The sequence below is a fragment of the Antechinus flavipes genome, chromosome 1 (genome assembly GCF_016432865.1).
Source record: "Antechinus flavipes isolate AdamAnt ecotype Samford, QLD, Australia chromosome 1, AdamAnt_v2, whole genome shotgun sequence".
In the NCBI taxonomy this organism is placed as follows: Eukaryota; Metazoa; Chordata; class Mammalia; order Dasyuromorphia; family Dasyuridae; genus Antechinus; species Antechinus flavipes.
Genome location: NC_067398.1, coordinates 122,732,869 through 122,754,932, shown reverse-complemented (window position 1 = coordinate 122,754,932; position 22,064 = coordinate 122,732,869). Strand labels below are relative to the sequence as shown.

At 35.3% G+C, this 22,064-nt stretch overlaps 1 protein-coding gene across 1 annotated transcript in view; it reads right to left on the bottom strand.

Annotated features, from left to right (window-relative positions):
* The window catches only part of EGFLAM (EGF like, fibronectin type III and laminin G domains), a 243,022-nt gene that overhangs the window by 127,023 nt on the left and 93,935 nt on the right, over nucleotides 1–22,064 (bottom strand). Inside the window, exons 2-5 of the mRNA XM_051990183.1 lie at nucleotides 17,746–17,855; nucleotides 16,997–17,074; nucleotides 14,692–14,718; nucleotides 787–904 (exon numbers count right to left, since the gene is read on the bottom strand). Of these exons, the coding sequence (XP_051846143.1) occupies nucleotides 787–904; nucleotides 14,692–14,718; nucleotides 16,997–17,074; nucleotides 17,746–17,855 (333 nt within the window). The remainder of the gene's footprint in view (nucleotides 1–786; nucleotides 905–14,691; nucleotides 14,719–16,996; nucleotides 17,075–17,745; nucleotides 17,856–22,064) is intronic.

Here is a 22,064-nt window from a genome sequence, read left to right as displayed (position 1 = left end):
TGGTGTAGGAAATTCCTGGGTGGAGAATTTCCTTGTGCAGATGCAAATGAGCACCTTTTCTGCAATTTATAGACTTTAGAGAATCACCTAGAGTAGAGGTACCAATTATGCAACTCACTAGGGAAAGGTGCAGAGATAGGGAGCCTTCTGTACAGATTAGTGGCCCTGGTTTCCATTCAAGCTTGACCTCATTGCTCTAGAGCTTTGAACATTACAGAGAACTGAAAGATTAAAAAACCTTGCTCAGGATAATATGTTAGCTTGTATGAAGTCCTTAGTTTTGTTGCCTCACTGTACCATAGATATGGTGCTTTTATCAGAGTATTTTATTGCACAATTATGTTGTATTTTCATAAATATCCCAATTTAGACACACTATTTTCAAACATCAGAAGAAATCTCAAAGATCATTTAGAACAACTGACACCCAGCACTTACTGATTTTGAAGCTCTCTATCCTAATGCTTCTTTCTGAGAAGATAAACCAAAGTCATAAAAACTGTCTTTCCTTTTCTTCCTATGATAATTCCAGCTAAAAATTTAGCTTTTAAGAAGTTCACACCATGTAGCCCTCAGGAACTCACTTGTGTTTATCCTTTTAAACTTAGAGAGATGTTCCACAATTTACAACATCCTGCCTTTTCTTTTATTTTATATTGACAGGATTTCAGTCTATGAGCAGAACTTGAGTTCTCAGTCACTTATATTTTTTATGCAAAATGAAATGTTTCTCATTAATAGAGACCATGCATTTTATACTGAAAGGGATTCAGGGCAACTTTTTACCTTTTGATAGTGTAGTAACATGTTGGGGAGTACTTGGACGTCCTTTGATGTTCCAGCCATAAGCTCTTACATTCACTCTGTAGCTGGTACCTGGTTTTAAATCCCCAATCACTACTTCCTGTCAATGGTCAAAAAAGAAAGACATAAAGAATTCATAAGTCTGGGGATTTAGAAATTCATTGATTCTGCATCATATGAGCTACCCGGAGAATGCTTTTGCAAGAGTTTTCAGGCTTTCTTCAAAAACAAAAGCAGTGTCAATTCTGTTTAAAAAAATCAAGAAAGAAGAAAGGAACCCTCACATGTTTCCTATTAAACTAGAAGGCTTGCTCTCTAGAGGAATGTTTAAATGGTCCTGGGATAGTTACTTTTCACAATTCAGAAACAACTTATGAAGTTTGAAGCAGCTCCTATAGTTTAACTGCTGGACACAAGTAAGATTCATCCCTTGGGCCAAATATTGGGATTCATGAGCTATATCTATCTCATCTTCAAATCTCTTGAGGAAAAGGAACTAAACTAGTCACAAGATCCTTGATTCTTATGTTGACCATGTTGGAGTACAGAAAAAAACATATGTAGTTACAGATCCAAACTTGTCCCTCACCCTCATCTCTGGTTGTCCTCAGACCATCAATCTGAAATGACTGAGCCAAGACTTGTTCTACACACTTTCTACATCTGCTATCATACAAAAAGCAATGAAAACACAAAACTAAATGAGTGAGATATGCTAGGGGCAGTGTGGTACAATAGAACTACATAAAGTTTGAAATTAGAGGATCTCAGTTCAAATTCTATTTAGGTCTCTTATTGACAATTGGACCTTGATTAAGCCATATAAATTACATGATGAATTCTTGACCTTTTTTGAATTATAGCAATCTAGAAGGCTGGTGAAATCTGCAAATTTTAATTGCCATTAAAAATTGCATAAAATATAATACATAAAGGGGCTGCTGGTTGAAAGAGTGGATAGAAAGATTTGAGTTCAAATCCAGCCTCATACACATTCTAGTTGTGTGACCCTGGACAACTTTGCCTCAGTTGGAAAATGAGCTGAAAAAGGAAATGACAAACTAGTCTAGTAACTTTGCCAAAAGAACCCCAAATGGAGGTCATGAAGAGTCAGACATAATCAATTAAACATCAACAATGATATATAAGATTGCAAAGGAAATCAACTATGTTGAAATAAAGTTATCAAAATATATTTTTCTCACTAGTATTTTATTTTTCCAAATAAGTGTAAAGATAGTTTTCAATATTCATTTTTGTAAAAATTTTGTGTGCCAAATTTTTTTCCCTCTCTTACCTTACCCTTTCCCAAGAAAGAAAGCACTCTGATATAGATGAAACATATACAGTACTTTAAAACATATTTCCATATTTGTCAAGTTATGTAAGAAAAATCTAGCCAAAAAGTGGAAAAACCTCGAGAAAGAAAAAGCAAACAAACAAACAAAGGTGAAAATAGTATGCATAAATCCATAGTCTCCATAGTTCTCTATCTGGATGCAGATGGTATTTTTTTTATCCCAATCTATTGGAATAGTCTTGGATCACCACATTGCTGAGAAGAGCTATCCCAGTTGATCATCACATAATCTTTCTGTTACTATGAACAATTTTTTTTTTGGTTCTTCTTATTTCACTCATGTAAGTTCATATAAGTTTTTCCAGGTTTTTCTGAAACCAGTCTGCTCATAATTTCTTAAAATACAATAATATTACATTACATTCATCTATATTCTCCAGCTGCCACTACAAAAAGAGCTGCTACAAACATTTTTTGGTACATGTGGGTACATTTAGAAATTCTTTTCTAAATTATAATGTTCTCTGGGGGCTTCTGAAGGCAGCCAGTAATCACCACAAGTGCAGCCAGGGATTAAAGTCAAAATCCTCTATTGTTTCCTTTTAAGTATTATCTCTTTCTTGGGGCCCAGTTAGCTTTCTTAGAGGCCTATCTCTCTCTTTGGTTCCAAGAGTTCCTGCCGCTAGTCCTTTGCCTCTGCCAGCTTCTGCCTCTAGCTTTCTCCAAATGAGCTTCTAGTGGGCTTTTGTTCTTTGAACCTGAGAGTTCCTCCTTATATATGCTCTCTTAAAAGTGTGAATCTTGTGGAATTATAGTAAGTACTAAGTACATGTAAATTAGAGAATCATTATCTCATCAATTCCACTGACTTGACACCTTGTAAGAATCTTAACATGTGGGTCCTTTATTCTTTTTTATGATCTCTTTGGGATACAGACCCAGTGGTGGTATTTCTGGATCAAAGGGTATAGATAGTTCAAAATATGTATTTTTTAAAAATCTTAAGTTCTTGGGCCCCAAGTTAAAAACCTATGCAAGTGATTTCCCTTCATTTTTTTACATGTCTACAATGAGGAGGTTGGACAAGATTACCTTCCAGATCCCTTTTGGTTCTAAAAATCTATGAACCCATGATAACACAGTGCTCCTAAATTCTATTAGTAGATTACCAGTATCATTTAAAAGCCTGAGATACCCTTTACACACCAAAACCTCACTCTAGGGACATTGTGATCATCATCTCTAACCTGGCCTACATGTGGACAAAAAATTCTTCTCCAATTCATCTAAGATAAATTGTGATTCTTCCAACAACTTAATTAGAACACTGAAGGAAGAAAAAAGAAAATGCTCAACTATAGGCATGATCCACTATAGTCTAGTGAAAATTTGGAGCCAGGAGACCAAAGTTTGAATCCTGTCTCTGCCACTTATTAATGAGCAAATCACTTCAGCTTTCTGGATTTCCTTTTTTTTTTTTTTTTTTTTTTTTGATCTGTAAAAATTAAAACATTGGATGAGGTGATCTTTATGAGGTTAACTCCATCATTCAAGTTCTATGTACTTACAGAGCACATATTCCTTGTTCTAATGTGATGAATGTCTAAACAAAAACTGACTTGTCTTGTTATAACAGTTTCTATTTTCTAACCTTGCTTTAATACTCTCTCTGAAATTCTGATAGAGGAAGACACTTCTATAACTAAGCTTTAAAGAATCCTGGGCTTTGTGTATTAACATGGGTAGCTCCCTGGGGCTCTCTTTCTTCATATGTTAAATATGGTATTAGATTAGATTTCCAAGATTACTTCTAGCTCCAAGTCTGTGATCTCATGACTTTGTAGTCACTTCCTTGGCTTTTCTAGGATGCCACTATGTCTACAATCCCCATTTTATTTCTTTCATTCCAGTTCAATTTCCCTGAATTATTGCCTTAGCTAATTATTAAGGCTAGAACTAGCTTTTTTGTTAAAGGTGAGCTCTCAGGATAGTACCTATGATACTGATTACCTACTTTTTTGAGTATAAGGGCTTTTAAAAATAAAATTAATGGGCTTCCCTCACTGCAATAGAGTAATTTAATCATTCATGTCTATTAACTAAGAAAACATGTGTTGGCATTTGTATTTCAGGACCTTTTTTAGTCCAGATTAAGAATAACAAATTTCTTTGATTTTATTTTCATCATTTTGAGCTTTTATATTTTCTAATAAGTTAATTAGAGTTTAGGACATTTTTCTTACTTTAGCACAATCTCAGATCATAGATGGGCAAACTAAAATTAAAATAATTACAGATTACTTGCTGCTTTTTGAAAACAAAATTTCAACTGTTTGCATCTTTTGACCTCATTCTCAAAGGTGCCATGACGTTGAAACACTGGTCACTATTGTTCCTTAAGCCTTTTTCTGTTTTATTTCAGTTCTCTTCAATAGTCAGCTGCAGACTTGCTATTCTTAACTTTTTGAAGAGCTCTTATTTGTAGATAGTTTGAGAACAAATGTTTCTTTGACCTCAGACAGAAGACTTAAGGTTGCTGGGCAGAAGCTTCAGAGAAGATTTAGGGTTCATATAAGGAAAACCTCCCTAAACAATTAGAGCAATACAAAAGTATAATGGATTGTTGCAGCCTTCACTGGTGATCTTCAAGTCAAGATAGGAGGACTTGTCAGGTATTTTAGAGGGTAGATTCTTGGTCATGTATGATTTGAAATAGATAAGTTTTCAGAGTTTTTTTTAAACCAAAATCTTATTATTCTATGATTCTTTGTTTTGCCTAAATTTAAGCCCCCTTTTGTATTTTCCACTAAATTCCTTCTGCCTGTACGAGGCATGTCTTAGTTCTCTGTTCATTTGAAGAGTAAAACTGATTTACCAGGAGCTAAATGAATTATCATACAGCAGCTAGGTGGTACAGTAGAGAGAGTACTGAGCCTGGAGTCAAGAAGACCTGAATTCATGTCACTTAAGCCTGTTTGCCTCAGTTTCCTCACCTGTAAAATGAGTTGGAGAAGGAAATAGCAAACCATTTCCAGTACTAAGAAAACCCCAAATGGATCACAAAGAGTAGGATATGATTGAAACAATCAAGCAATAACAACAATCAAAGAATTACCACATATTTACTGGCTCAGATTACCAGCCCTATCCCTTACCTAGGCTCTCTCTGCAGACTTGATAAGGTAAGCCTCCCATCACAGAAATGTTATATAAAATTCTGAAATATGTATGTTTTAACACAAATAAAGTCATCAGTGTAATTTCTCTTAATAATGGATACTTTTTTCACAGAAACTTTATTCTAATTCTTTAAATTATTCATATCTTTCAAAGCTTAACTGAAGCCCTAACTCCTTTCATTCAATTCAGTTCAACTCAATAATTGCTATTATGTGTAAAACATAGTCACAAGTTCTAAGGGATAGATGAAAATGAAAAAGAGGCAGAAAAGCACATAGAAGAAGCTCTAGATTTTGTGAATCAGAGAATCCAGGGTTGAATCCTGATCCTGCTACTTACTCACAACATATGTGATCTTGAACAAGTTAACCAGAGTCAATGGACTTCAGTTTTCTCATCTTTAAAATTAAGTTGCCTCTATGGTCCCTTGAAACCTTAAAACTATTACTATGAATAAACATAGATCCTACCCTTAAACTGCTTACAATCTATTAGGGAAGAAGACATGTTCACCAATAAATATGTAATAATAGAAAGAGTATGAAAGTATAGAAAGGTACAAAGTGCTATGAGAATTGAAATTCCTTCAGGCTTCTGAGATCAGGATGAATTGCAAGAAACTTTGCACAAATGCTCTATTCCTCCTCAGTGATTTCCCCCCCTTCTTTCAAATTCTGCAGCACGATAAGTCAATACCATTCTCCAGGTCAAAGCCAACAGTTCCTTGTATTATTGATTTTTAAATGTGTATGTTCTAAGTGCCTCCCCAGCTATATTATAAATTTTTTGAGGCTGGAGAGATTTCTACACCTTTGTATACCATGAATAGAGGCAGTTAGATGGCTCAGTGGATACAGTCCTAGATCTGGATTCTTGAGTTTAAATGTGACCTCAGATATATACTAGCTGTGTGAATCTGGGCAAGTCACTTAATCCCTGTTTCCTTAATCCACTGGAGAAGAAAATGGCAAACTACATCAGTATCTCTGTCAAAAAAAACCCCATGGACAGTATTGGTGTGCTGTGGTCCATAAGGTCAAGAAGAGTTGGTTACAGTTAAATGAGTGAACAACAATGACAACAAAAGCATATCAATGACCTAGCATAAAGTCTTATACACAGTAAATGCTCAATAAATACTTCTTGGATACAGTTAATCAACAACATTCCTCAAATCTACATATCTATGTTCATATCTATATATGTGTGTATATGTATATGGAAGAGACAGAAAGACAAACACATAAAAAGAGAGAGAGAGAAAGAGAAACAGAGATAGAAACAGAGACGGCGAAAGTACCTCCTGCACATATATAATTTTGCTACCAATTCAACTACTGCTTGGCATAGATGGCAGCAAGGAATCAGAATGGTATACAAGATGTATAGCATTTTGTACTGAAAAGAATCATAGAGAATTTCAGAATCGTATTTTCCTTGACCTTTCTCTAATTCTGACATCACTGTCAAGCCTGCTACTGTGTGTGCTTTCTCTCCTCGTTTCCACAACATTTTTCTCTTTGTTTTCCTATTTGCCTGACAACCCTTCATTCCTCCTTGTTGAATCATTATCAGTCTCCTTTACCTTTATCATGGCTGCTTCCCAGATACCTATCCTGATCCCTCTTCTCTTTTCTCCCTCTTTTCCTTAGTAATCTCCTCTGTTTGGATGGGCTGAAAGTTCATCTTTCTAAAGATGATGCACAAATTTATGATCCAGTCCTAATCTTTCTCTTTTACTCCAGTTCCACACCTTTAAATGATTATGGGATATCTTCGATTGGATTTCCCATGGAGCTCCAAACAGAATTCATTATCTTCTCCTCCAAATTCATCCCTCTTCCAAATTTTTATACTTCTGTTGAGAGCCCCGCCATCCTTCTAGTTATTTCACAGGACCATAGGATTAAAGATGCTATGGAAAGCTAAAAGGGAACTAAGAGGTCATCCAGTCTTCATGGAGAAGTAGAGGACAAGGAAGATTAATTGATTTGGTGAAAGTCACATAGGTAGCAGAATTTGCATCCATGTCTTTTTGCTCCAGAATCAGTGTTCTTTCCACTGTCTCACAACCTTACAGTCATTTTTGTCTCTTTTCTCTTCTTCAGTAGCCTACTTTTGTTGAGCCCATTTCTACAATAGCTTTTGTAGCTTTTCTCTCCTCTTACATATCACTTTAGTTCAGACCCTCATTGCCTCACAACTCAGTGATGTAATAACCCCCTAATAGGCCTATTTGTTTCCAGTTTCCTTCACTCTCCAATCTATCCATAACATTTTCCAAAATAATGTTCCTAAGGCACTTGTATAATATGTCAGTGACTATCACAGCATTTAAAACCCACCACAGTATGGCTCTTACCTGCTCCTATCTTCAGCTGCTTTTCAGGCATATCAAACTGGATATCTGATAAACATTTTAAATTAAATATATCCAAAATGAAACCCATTATCATTTCTCCTAAACCATATCTTCCCTATTATTGTAGAGAGCAATACCATCCTCCCAGCCCGAGTTTTATGACTTAGGAGTCACCCTTAACTTGTCATGATATCACCCCTCAGACTCAATACATTGTCAAGACATCAAATTTAACTTTGCAACATCTGTATAAGCCCTTTTTGCTACTCTGACACCATTGCCACTCTAATGCAAGGCCACATCATTCCTGAATTATTGCAATAGCCTGCTGGTGAGTTTACTTGCCTCAAGTATTTCTCCATTCCAAATCATTCTCAATGTGACTAATAAAGTGACTTTACTAAAGTTCAGGTTCAACCTGTCACCCTGCTCTCCTATTCACATAACTCCAAGGGTTACCCCAGTGTGTCTCCATGATCAAATATAAGAAGCCCCCTCATACCTTTCAAGTTTTCTTATATCTTTCTCTCTGCCACATCCTCTTCAATTCACTGATATCACATAGGTAGCGTAGCACATGGATCTATTTCACATACAAGATATTATATCTCTAGGATCCAAGCATTTTCTCTGTCCTCCACACCTAGCATCTTTTTCCTCCTCAACTTTACTTACTAACTTCCCCAGTTTCTTAACTTCCTAGCTTCCCAAATAAAATTTCAGCTTTTACAGGAAATCTTTCCCAACCTTCTCAATTTTAATGCCTTTAGCATGCTATCTCAATCTCTTTGAGGGTAGGAACTATATTTTGCTCGCCCTCTCCCTTTTTCTGTGTGCCCAGATACCACAATGCTCAACTTACAAGAGACACTTATTAAATGTTTGATGTTTGATGATTGACTTTACCTGCCTTTGCAGCCTTATTCCCTATCATTGTCTTCATAAACTTTTCCAGCTAAACTGGAAAAATAGCATTTAGAAGGCATTCTAAACATTTTAAAGATATTCTAGAAAAAGCCCCATATTGAGTAGGAAAAAAAAATGTTGCCGTTGTAGATGATTGTTCCCTGTTCCCTCCTGTTCCCTGAACTTGACACTGAATTTCCCTCCTTTGTGAACTTTATAAGCTATTCTTGGAAAAGATAGAAGTTGAACCTATTCAAATAATATTATTCTATCAAACCCAATGCAAGAAATAACAGGACCTATGTTTGCAAGATGAGAGAATAAAGTTGTCTTTGATAAGTAGCCAGGGTTTTCTAGCTACCCCCATGTCTCACAGGCATTTCTGGAGTAAGGGAAACCTCTTCTCTGCAACTCATCTCTTATGAGATGCTGCCTTTCACCCTCTTCACTCTGAATTCTGTCTCCTGGAATCACTTAGAGCATCCATTTCATCATTTCTAGTTAAGGAGGATAAAAAGACTAGAAGGTTGGTAATCTTTTCTGTCCCTTCCTTTCCAACCCCTGGACCTCCTAATGCAAACAGAATTTCTCTTCTAGACCAAGTGAAATATTTCAAAGCCATCTGTTTCATGTTCCTCCTCTCCTAAAAAATCGTAAAACCATATGAATTAAAGATGTAGTCTGCAAAAATCATTATAAGTCGTAAATTAGAGTTCAGCCAGTATGTACCAAATGTTAACATTAAACATTCTCCCTGAGTGTAAAGCTGCCTGATACATGGGTGGAAAAGATTAAGAAATGTGGAAATCACCAGAAATATTTACTAAGAACTTTCAAGTTCAGATTGCCCTGGGTCTGCTCAGATTTACAAATCAAAAAGACAAGGTCCTCACTTTAAAAAGTTAGGAAAATCTTTATATCCAGAAAGTTTTCATGTGGGATTAAAAAAACAACAACCATAAACCAAATTCTCCAATTGGTGTGGGAAGCTAGCTTTTTTTTCACTTAATTCTACCAGTTTAGAAGGCAGAGTTCATTTGTTTTCCTGCGTTGTAGGTTTGGCATTTCAATTTATTTTAATTCAATAAGGGCCTACTATGTGTGAAGCAGTGAGCTCAACTTTAGGCTAGAAGAAAACATTTTCTGACTTAGAAGATGTCAAGGAAGGAGCAGAATTTGGCCATCTAATTGCTCATTTCCTCTTCTAATATCCCTATTCTTATCTAGCTGGCTTCATTACTAGAGTGATTTATCTTATTTTCTTGATGAAACATCACAGTAATCCTTGGAATACCACTGTCCACTATTCATTATTTAGATTTGCACCAACTTAGATAAGAAGTTAAAGGGTGTTTTTTTTAGTAGAAAAAAGAATATTTTTAATGGAATGGAAATTTAAGGACAAATTAAGCCACCTCTGCATTGTTTCTATCTATGATCTTGTTGTCTATTTAACTTTTGTTTTGTCTTGAAAAAGAGAATTTTTTAAAAATGCTGAGAGTTTACATAGGTTATCCATAACAACAGAAACAAAATGTTTTTCCTATTCACGATGGGGCTTTGCTATAATAAAATAATGCTAGTTTTCCTTTTTCTGGAATTTCTTTAAAATGTTTAGAATGAGTTCTAAATTTTTTCTATTTTCTATTAAAATTTCCTGTCTCTAGGCTTCAGTTTCCTCATCTGTTAAATAAGAAGATTATATTAGATGATCTAAGGTCCTTTTTACTCCAAATACTTTCCTGTCCCTGATCCTTTGCTTCTATTTGCTTCATTTATACAAAAGAAACCCAGGGCAAATACTTAGTTTAAGATAGACTCCAGAATCTGGGATTCTTTTGCTTCTTTTAAAGATCAGCAGGAAACACCAATAAGTAACTTAAATTTTTGAGAACACAATAGTCAGTAATTATAGTAATCTGGTGTTTGACAAACCCAAAGACCCCAGCTTCTGGAATAAAAACTCACTATTTGACAAAAATTGCTTGGAAAATTGAAAAACAGTATAGCAGAACTAGGCATTGACCAACACTTTGCACCCTATACCAAGATAAGGTCAAAATGGGTTCATGATTTAGACATAAAGAGTAATAATATGGGTAAATTAGAAGAACACAGGATAGTCTATCTCTCAGATCTGTGGAGAAGGAAGGAATTTATGGCCAAAGAAGAACTCAAATACACTGAAATGCAAAGTGGATAATTTTGATTATATTAAATTAAAAATGTTTTATACCAATAAAATTAATGTAGACAAGATTAGAAAGTAAGCAGAAAATTGGGGGAAAGTTTTTACATCCAAAGGTTCTGATGAAAATATATAGAGAATTAACTCAAATTTATAAGAATTCAAGCCATTCTTCAATTGAAAATTAGTTAAGGGATATGGACAATTTTCAAATGAAGAAATTAAAACCATTCCTAATCATATGAAAAAAAGTGTTCTAAATCACTATTGACCAGAGAAATTCAAATTAAGACAACCACTATCCACCTTACAGATTGGCTAAAATGAAAGTAAAAGATAATGATAAATGTTGGCAGGGATGTGGGAAAATTGGGACACTAATACATTATTGATGGACTTGTGAACTGATTCAACCATTCTGCAGAGCAATTTGGAACTGTGGCCTAAGGGCTATCAAAGTGTGCATGCCTTTTAATTCAACAGTGTCTACTGGACTGTATCTCAAAGAGATTATTAAAAAGGGGAAAGGACCCACTGTGCAAAAAAGTTTGTGGAAGTCATTTTTGTAGTGCTAAGAAACTGGAAACTCAGTGGATGCACATCAATTGGGGAATGGCTGAGTAATTTATGGTATATGAATGTTATGGAATACTACTGTTCTGTAAGAAATGACCAGCAGGATGATTTCAGAGAGGCCTGGAGAGACTTACATGAACTGATGCTAAATGAAATGAGTAGAACCAGGAGATCATTATACACGGCAAAAGCAATGATTAACTCTGATGAACATGGCTCTTTTCAACAATGAAATGATTCGGGCCAGTTCCAAAGATCTTGTGAAGAAAAGAGCCATTTATACCCATAGAGAGGACTGTGGAGACTGAGAAAGGTTTATAACATAGGATTTTCACCTTTTTTGTTGTTTGCTTGCATTTTGTTTTCTTTCTCAATTACTTTCCTTTTTGATCTGATTTTTCTTGTGCAGCATGATAATTGTGGAAATATGTATAGAAGAATTATACATGTTTAATATATATTAGATTACTTGCTGTTTAGAAGAGGGGATAAGGGGAAGGGAGAGAGAAAAAATTTTGGAGCATAGGGTTTTGCAAGGGTAAATGTTGTAAACTATTTTTGTATATTTTTGAAAATAAAAAAGCTATTTTTAAAAAGGAAATATTTATCACATGATTATATAATTTGTACTATGGGGAGCATTTTGTCAGAAAAGCATTGAAAGGTCTTTGCAATAGGATACCAGCAGAGGAGAGAATGGGAGAGGAAAAAGAGTAAAGGAGAGCAAAAGAGGGGAAGAAATGGGAGGGAAGAAATAAAGTATGAGAATGGGTTGAGCTATTTCTTGCAGATTCATGAAAAGATGAGTTATCTATGAGAACCCTAGCCAACCCCTAGCTATTCCCCGGAAATCTCCCCAAAGTGAGACTCTCATCATTACTCGAACCTCTTATGTTTGCATCTGGCACTGAATAGATTTTCCACAACATCCTCCTCTTTTCTGGAAGTGTTCCTCAGGGATGCTGGGCTACTTCCGACAATCAGACTACTGTATTTTGCATTCCAGAAGAACAAATGCCCCCATAGCAGCCATTCTGACTGAGTGACCACAAACACTCAAGATCAATAAAACAGCCCTTTAAATGCCTGTGCTCTGATAATCTAATGTCAAGGTGGCAGATGTGCCAGGCTAAATATAAGGAGAGACTTCCTTTTAAGCATCTGCTTTAGTTTCTCACATGAACTGAACTAACCAATTCATTTGCCAAAATTCATTCTATGTTTTTATATATTTTACTCAAATTTTATTTCATAATATTTAAAAACAACATAGAGGCAGCAAGATGTCATAGTAAATAGATCGCCAATCCTGGAATCAGGAAGAACTGAATACAAATCAGATCTCAGGCATTTATTTGCTGTGGGACCCTGGACAAAAAAAAATCACTTAATTCTGAATGTCACCTCCCTCAATCCCCCCCCAAAAAAGAGAGATAATGTAAACTCCTTGAGGGTATGGACTATGTTTTCTTCCATCTTTATATTCCCATCACCTAACATACAATAAACTTCTGTTACAATGGTCTAAGATGAGTGCAGTGTATCCCTTTATTTCCCTACCATACCTATTCCTTGTTGGGTTTTAAACCCTGCAATAGCATGGATTATGCCATAATTATTTGTTATCCTTTTGCATATATAGTTCTCTGATCTGCAGTTAGCAAATCCAAAGTTTCCTTATTTTACAATTGGTGAAAAGACAAGAAAGTTCACTCAAGAGTTCTTTGCTTGTGGGAACTGAATATAACCTGCCTATACTCTTCTGTTCCTCAATTCCTGTCCCACTGGGATCCATGCCACAATATCTCTTATCTCTCCTTCCAGTCACATAGATTCCAGCTTCTTCTTCTTCTTCTTTTTTTTCTTTTTGCTGAGGCAATTGGGGTTAATTTGCCTAGGATCTCACAAGATCCCAGCTTCTTAATCTGTGATTTACTACCTCATACTACCTCCTAACTGAATGTTGGGGTCATAAAATTATGATTTTTTATTAGGAAATGTTTGATTTGTATACTTATATAACTGGGATTTTGTAAAAGTTTCTCATGAAAAGGGGTCCTAAGTGGAAGAAGTTTAAAAAGCCCTGATAGATGTGATCTTAGAAGATATTTATTCCAGCAGAAACAGACTTTCTGGTTGATGTCCCTGTCTCAAATATCTCCTGTTCTAAGGCATCTTCCATTCAGTTACCAAAGATTAAATAAAGTCTGATCATGTTACTTCCTCTCCTCAATACTCCAATCATTCCCTATTCTTATCAAATACTGTAATTAGCTTTTAAAGGCTCCTTCCTACCTTTCTAATATGCTTACAGGGTACTCGCATTCCAGTGCTGGGCCTGGAATCATAAAGACTCATTTTCCGTGAGTTCAAATGTGGTTTCAGACAGTAACCAACTGTGTGACCCTGGGAAAATTATTTAGCTCTATTTGCCTCAGTTTCTTCATCTGTAAAATGAGCTGGAGAAGAAAATGGCAAATCACTTCAGTATCTTTGCCAAGAAAACTGTGTATGAGGTAAGACACAACTGAAATGGCTGAACAATAACAAAGTTCAAGTCACTAATTTTTACATATTATGAAATAGAGGCTTAGAAAGGTTAATTACCTTTCCCAAGCTTATATTGAAAATTATGGAGGCAGTAATGGAACCTACACCACTGACTCAAAATCTAGTATTCTTTTCACTTAATGAATGCCTATGGATGGATCATGAAACAATAGATCTGTACTCCAAACAAGAAGTCAAGTTATTATGGCCATTTTATTAACTGAACCAGAACAAGTGCTTGTCAATCCAGTCCATTGTTTAGAAGTCTACCAAAAAAATTAAACCCACCATTTTCACTTAAATCCTTATTTTTCAGTAAACAGGCTATAAGTTCTACTTTCAAAAATCACCTTTTGTTTAGTTGAATTGACTACATCCTGAAGAATTGTCGGAAGTAATTGAAACTGTGTGCAGCAAAAGTTTAGGGGGATTGAGAAGAAGGAAAGAAAGGAAAAGAGTTTTTTTTAAAATACCATTTCACTTTACCAGTTTAAATATTTTTTCTCTCTTCCAATCTATTTCACCTGGTCTCAAGACAGAGATTAAATTATTTCAATCTTTAAAAATGGGCCTCATGCTTATATTGCTATGTGAGCTGAAGCATCACACAGCAAGGCTAAAAGAGGCTTATTTTTTTAATGATTAAAAATTCACCTTGTACACTCCATGGTCTCTGCTTTCACTAGCAGTATGCACTGTCTGGTTGGTCTTTTTGATTAATAAATATCAAAAGGGTGTCTGCCAACTTCAATATTTGGATGAGAAAAGACCACCTACACTTTTAGAGTTGCATCATGGATACATTAGCATTTAAAGCATACTTACAAAAGATGCCTGGCCATCATGGTGACCCTGTAAAGGGGAAAGAAAAGAAACAATAGCATGAAGAATGATGGGACACTGAAAACTTCAAAGTCACTCTGCAAACCAACTATGCTAATGCCTGGGCAAAGCTGGGGACCCGAATCATTCCCTCAGGAGCTCTCTGCTCTAGTCAGTCCAGACAATTTTTTTGTAATTCCATAACCAATTCTAGTCTTTTAGTACACTGAGCTTTTCCTTCATCCTATCCCATAGGAAGGGATGCCCTTCCTATCCCATCTTGTCAGTCAAATGCTATGATGCCACATTTATGCAGAATTCTACATTTTACAAAATGGTTTCATCACAGAAAAGCTCACAAAGACAAGAGTAAAAGTATTATCTCCATTTTAGACATTTCTTGCTGTTTGACCTTGGGTAACTCTTCTCTTCTTTAATTTCCTTTGGATTCTACGATCTCTTCCAGTTCCAAATCTAGCCAAGATCTAAATTTCAGGTCCTGTGAATTTCAGGTCACATGCAGAACCTCATGCTCCCTCAAATTCCTGTTTCCATGAAATCTTCCTTGATCAGTGCAACCCACATAAACAATCCTTTTCTCTACAATCCTATAATGTTTGTACTCTATGGCACACATTCGGCATTTGATGATTATTCCTAAAAGACTAATGCTATTCTCTATTTCATATCTTCTCTTTCCAATAAGGGTCTAGGCAGTTCATAGGCAGGATCCATATCTTACAATTCTCTTACATCCACCCTACCAGTTAGCCCCAAACTACTTCCCTAAACTGGGAACAAAAAGAATCAGTCACACAATAAATGCTTGTTGACATTAGCAGGATGAGGAAAAAGACTAAGATCTGGCAGGAAGTTCTTATGTGGAGAGACAACAATAGGAACATTTTTTCTCTTTAAGGCCTTGAGGCCAGTATCTTAATCCTTTGCCTACTCTTAGTCAGAAGGGAGCAAGCTTGGCTTTAGCAGTCCCCTTTGTTGAATTGGAGAGAGAGGGAGAGGGAGAGGTAGGGATGGAGAGAGAGACAAAGAGGTAGAGACGGAGAGACACACCCACAGAGAGACAGAGACAATGAGAAGAAAAGATGCTGAGAATGGAAAAAAAGTACAGACTATATGCCATCTCTTGGGTAGTTTTACTGAGTTTTTTTTTTCTTTTAGATTGTTTGTTATAAAAGATGGGCAACTGGTGGCATAGCAAATAGAGTTCTGGGCCTGCAGTCAAGAATACTCTTCTTTCAGAGTTCATATACAGCCTCAGGTACTTATATATTTACTATGTGACCTGGATAAGTCACTTACTCCTATTTGCCTCAGTTCCTCATCTGTAAAATGAACTGGAGAAGGAAACGGCATACTACTGTACTGTCTTTTCTAAGAAAATTCCAAATAGAGTTATGAAGAGATGGACATGACTGAAACAATTGCACATAAATTATAAAAGATGGCTTGCTGTTTAGGGAGGGGAAGAAGAATAGGTTTGGAAATGAAGTTGATGGGAGAGCAAAACATATCTTCCCCAAATTAAAAATTGGAGGGGAGGAAAAGAGAAAGAAAATGTCCAAGAAGAAAAATTTGCTCAAAGAGGAAAGGTGAGAGCATAGAAAAGAATTACGAAAGCTGTAGGAAAATGGAGGGAGCAAGTAATAAGAAAATGGAAAAATAGAAGATAGGGCCATTAAAAAATACACATGAAAATGCATTGTTCTCTTCACTGTGTCTTTTCAGGCAGTTGGGAACATTTAGATTTGTCATTTTTATTTATAAAGCTTTCCTGTGAGTTAGTTCTAAGAGATTAAAATTGAACTTTATGAGTATAAGGAAAAAGCAGCAAGAAGGAAGTAGTTTTCAAGGCAATTGACAAAAAAAAAAAAGGGAAATAGAGAACAGGACAATTTAAACTGTTTTATTTTCTGCAAATGACTGAATATTTGTGACATACAACATACACATTTTATTTTTTAAAATGATGATTTTTGTCATTATATCATTGTCATCCTAGGAAATAAAAGAGAATGCAATCCCACTCTACTCCTCTGGATTGAACTTTCTAAGAAAAAAAGAAAGAAAGAAAAATAAGCCCAAACATCAGATATACTTTATCTGATGGTATTCACAAAATCCTGACCTGGTAGTCTCTCACCTTTCCAACATGCAAATTTGAAAAAAAAACATACGTTTTCTTAAAGGAGAAAAGACATTCCAATTCTCATTGTTAGTTATTGAGTATCCTTGTGGGCACTGACATTCATATCATATTCAAGGGACATTGCCAGCTATGGGGACTCACCATATTGAACATGTCCTCATTGAGTGGTACGTCTTCTGACATATGATGTAGGACATCCCCAGCCTCAGAGTAAAACACCTTGAAGAAATATAATTAACTGAGGTCAACAGCAGTACAAAGGTTTTCTTACAGAATACATACTGCTCTAATTTCACTAAAAGCTGTAGTGAATTAATTTCTTATGTTTCATTGCTCCCTTCACATCCTCCTCTTTCTGTTCCCCTATCCTCCCATACATTTAATTTACATGGTAACCCTACTTCAGGTCATATTCTATAGGTGAAAAAAACTTTATGTCATTTTCCTTTCCATTCCCTCAGTGCCCACCAATTGGATTTAATGTGGACATTTTTTTTTTCATTTATCACTAGGGTGGTTTTATAGCAGTATTCTAATTGTTTCATACATATATGCTTTGTCTTTCCAAACTTGAAGGCAAGGACTATATCTACACCTCTATTAAAACTGAGCTGAAGCTATGAATGATTTGAAAACAACCAAATGGATATTTGACTAACCCAGTTGCAGCATTTAGCGAATGGGCAAGTACAAGCTACTTTTGCCCTAATTTCAAGAACAATGGGATATTTCCAAAGAAATGATTCTATTAGAATTAGGGATGCTTATGGAACAGAGCTCACATAAGGATAGTAGAGAAGAGAGGTCGATAGACATTAGAAAGGCAGACATTCTACTTAAAAACAAACAAACAAACAAATAAACAACAACCACCAAACCCATATACTCACAGTATATCCAGTGATCAGATTGATGTGATGATGTGGCATTTTCCATTGAATTTGGAAAGCTGAACAGTTTAAAGAATCCAGTAGGATGTTAACAGGGGGACCCAGTCTGCCTACCTCAAAACAAAAGGACACTGTGTTAGAAAGTGCAAGGGAGGTCTTATCTGCTGCCTGTTAAGAAGAAACTGTCCAGAAACCCAGCTAAAATTCACAGTCATATAATTTGCAACTCAGGCTATAGATAGTCTTCTGTATTTTATCATGGTGGATTTGTTTCTGGGTTTTTTTTTCCCTTGGCAAATTAACTATGGTTTCTTGATCAAATCACTTCTGGAGTCCCAGAGACCTATAAAAAAGACTCTGGGATAAGGAGAGCTTGACACTTCCTGATTTACTCCAGCTAGGAGCTTACTTATAGACTAAATTGGAACGTTAAGATCTACCATTTATCAATCTATTCCTGAATTTAAAGGACCATGTAATAAAAAGGGGAAAGATGATCATAAGGACTTATCAGACTTTATGCAGAACAAAAGCCAAAGACAATAATCATTGATTCACCTACAGACCTGCAGGAGACCATCTGCTATATTCCTCTGGGAAAACCATCCATTACTTCTCCAGTCAGGATTAATGCAAGGGAGATTTTCTTTTGGTGTTTTATAGTTACTTTAAGAAGAATCTGTGATAATGCACCATCTTTAGTGTCACATTCAGCAATTGAGAGTTTAGATTTAATAACGGGCCAATGTTTAATAAATCCAAGAACATAAGTTATAAAAAGTTAGGAAAAGTCAACGTTGGGAAGATAGATCTGCTTATACACTTCTAGAGGAGCAATGAATCTATCTATTAATTGGGAGCTATGTAAGAAAGGACTAAATTTTCTATATCCTTCAACATAGCAATATCATCACTGTATATGTATTATAAGAAAGTCAGAGATAAAAAAATGAAATTTCAATATATATCAACATATTCATAGTACAAATAGCATAATATAAATATCATACAAAAACAAACACACTTATGAGCACATAAAAAACATTTATGAGACTACAAAAAGCATAGTCCCATGTATCACTTACAAATAATATACTCACAAATATGAGACTACAAAAAATACATGTATAATATTCACAGTGTATGACCATATACAAGTATGCTTTTACTTTATATGGAAGCAAAGACTTGAAAACAAAAATGGCTGCCTTTCCTTCAACTGGAAGACAGATATATATATTGTATGTGAATATAAAAGAATATTATTGTGCATTAAGAAAAAAAGAAATATAAAGAATACATAATTATATTGGAAAATTTCCATGACTTGATATAGAGAAAAATGTGCAGAACCAAGAGAATCACATCCACCATACCTATAACAATCTAAGTGCAAGATAATTTAAGTTAACTAAAAGGAAATCTAAGTAATTGAAAAAAAAAAACAGTGTAGATCCCAAGGAAATAGCCCTCCCTCAATCTGGCAGAAAGGCAAGGGATGATCAGGATACAACATTGTCTGAATATAATAAACAAATTTGGTTTCAAAGAAGGGTGGAAAAAATTCACCTTTCTGATTTCTTTTCCAAAAGTGAAGAAGTATGGGTGTGAAATATTTCATAAAGTCAGAGAGGGTTGCTGTGTTGGCTACTGTTTCTATTTTTCTTTGTCTTATGGGAAAATTCAGTATGAAAGAAAGGGTTTGAAATAATTGATATTTAAAGACAGAAGGCATCAATAAAATACACTAAAGAGAGGGTCCTGAAAAATGATCATGGCTTAGAATTTTCTCTCAATTCTAAGATTCTTTATGTAACAAAATGAAGGCACTATGTATGAATGCACACCTGTGATCATGTGTGCTGACTCCTGTCCTTTGTTACTTGAGAATATCTATAATAAAACATCAGCTTAATTACTCTTATTTGAGTTAAAACAGACTCCACTATATTGGTTCTTTTTTTTTTTCATGCAGAATCTATCTCCTAGACAATAACACCAAAAATAGCAGGCAATTAACTGAGCAAGTCTATTAGTTTGACAAAATAACAAAAGGTATGGTATCTATGTAAAATAATGACCAACTGTTCTGGAAAATGAATGAGCGCTAGCAAAAAAGCTATTCATTTTTGTAAATTATGCCATCCTAAATCATTAATTAGCATTTATTGAGGTACTCCCACATGCAAAAAGCTGTGTAGAAATCCAAATAGTGTGACCCTCCAGCCATTCAGGCACAGAATACTTCAGGGAAATAACAATAATTTTAAAATTGAAGTGAACGTTCTCTGGAGTAGAACTTCCCAATTATTTTGTTCTATGATAAAGTTCATATTTATTTTTTTTTCCTGTGGAATATTATAGAAAAGGACAGTCTGGTCTATAGAAAAAAACTGGCAATGTGGGATGATGGTGAGTAAGGATAGGTCTTTGAAAATACTACCTTTGACTATGATTCATTCATTCATTAATTCAATGTACAAACAGCTATTGAATGCCTGTTATGATTAAAGCTTTGTGCTAGGTACTCTGGGTAGAACAGTCTGTCTTTTTGTAGTTCATAGACTAGTTAGAAGATAAGTATAGAAACACTTTACAGTAATATAAAATAGAATATAAATGTAAAGCGAGAGAGGTATAAAAAATTAGTGGAATTCAGAGGAGGGAATTGTCTTTTTAGGCTTTATGGAGATGTCATTTGATCTGAGATTATTCATGGAATCATAGCTCCAGAGATGGACCTCAGAAATCACCTACCTTCATTTTACAGATGAGAAATTAAGGCCCAAGAAGTTTAAGTTATCACTTATTTCCAAGGTCATAAATATAAAAAACAAAAACAAAAACAAACCCCCCAAAATTAGGGGTGGGGGTGGGACTCTGGGTATAGCATTATACAAATGAAATTCTGCTATGGAAAAGATGATGAAGAAGGGGATAACAGGGATTGACGTACATAGGCATGAAGACCCAATGACCAATCACTGAAGCATAACATTCATAATCAAGAGTGTTAAGAAAAGTTTAGCTTTCTAGGAAAAATTCAATGAATTTTCAATATTACCCAAATATTGCTTTACCAGAAGAGAAATACAAATTAAGAGTGATGAAAAGGTTTGACAATAGGGGATTTTTCTGGAGGCATGACCCAGTAATCAGAAGGATAACATTCAGATATTTATATGCATTTCCAGTTTTCTGAAATCTCCTAATGCCCAGAACTATCTTCCCTACTAACCCTTACCCTCAATGAAGACAGGCCATGTGCTATAACAGCCACTGAACCCTGTCAGGAACTTTGAGTCCTGGCTCTGATATTAGCTAGCTGGCAACCAAGTCAACACAATGGCTTGATGTAATGATGACCTTGGTGTCTCTAATGTCTGACCAAGCTCTAAGCATTCTTTTTTCTAGTAAATTTATCTATTTTTAGTACATATTGCATTATGAATCATGTTGGGAGAGAAAAATCAGAGCAAAAGGGAAAAACCATGGGAGAGATTTAAAAAAAAAATAGAAAAAAGAAATGAACATAGTATGTATTCATTTACATTCAGTCTCTTTAAGTCTTTTTCTGAATGCAGATGACATTTTCTGTCCAAAGTCTATTAGGATTGCTTTGGATCACTGAACCACTGAGAAGAACCAAGTCTTTCATAGATGATCATCATACATTCTTGCTATTATTGAATACAATGTACTCCTGCTCCTCAAGCTCTGAGCATTCTGCAGCACTTGCATCAGCAGCCTTCTTGATCATTGGACAAACTGTTCTCATCTGCCCATTTTGACAGAAGTCTTCACTTTAACTCACTGTATTATGATTCTATAATACTAAGTAGTGAAAAGAAGAAAAAAACAGTAGAGATAAAGAAAGCAGTGGTTGGAGCAAAGAGGGTATGACAACAGCTAATAAAAAGAATCCTCTTCATGAGAAATCCTACATGGTTTCTACTCTTGAGATTGACCATTCTCATGTTCATATTTCTACATGTAATGTTTCATGAAACAGGGCACATTCTTTTATTGCAATTGATGCTCAGGCATAAGACTCTGGACAAAAGCAGCATTTCTCAAAATGTTTTCTCTCATTACTAGGGGTTTAACACCATAAAACTATGGATTCCAGAAAAAAATCTCATTTTGGAGATATGGATAGCTTTAAAACACTTCCCATATAATTGTGTTATTTCTAAGTAGTTTTCATTCTTGTCTCTTTGTGACTTCATTTGCGATTTTCTTGGCAGATACTAGAACAATTTGCCATTTCCTTGTCTAGTTCATTTTACAAATGAGCTGACTGAGGCAAATAGAGTTAA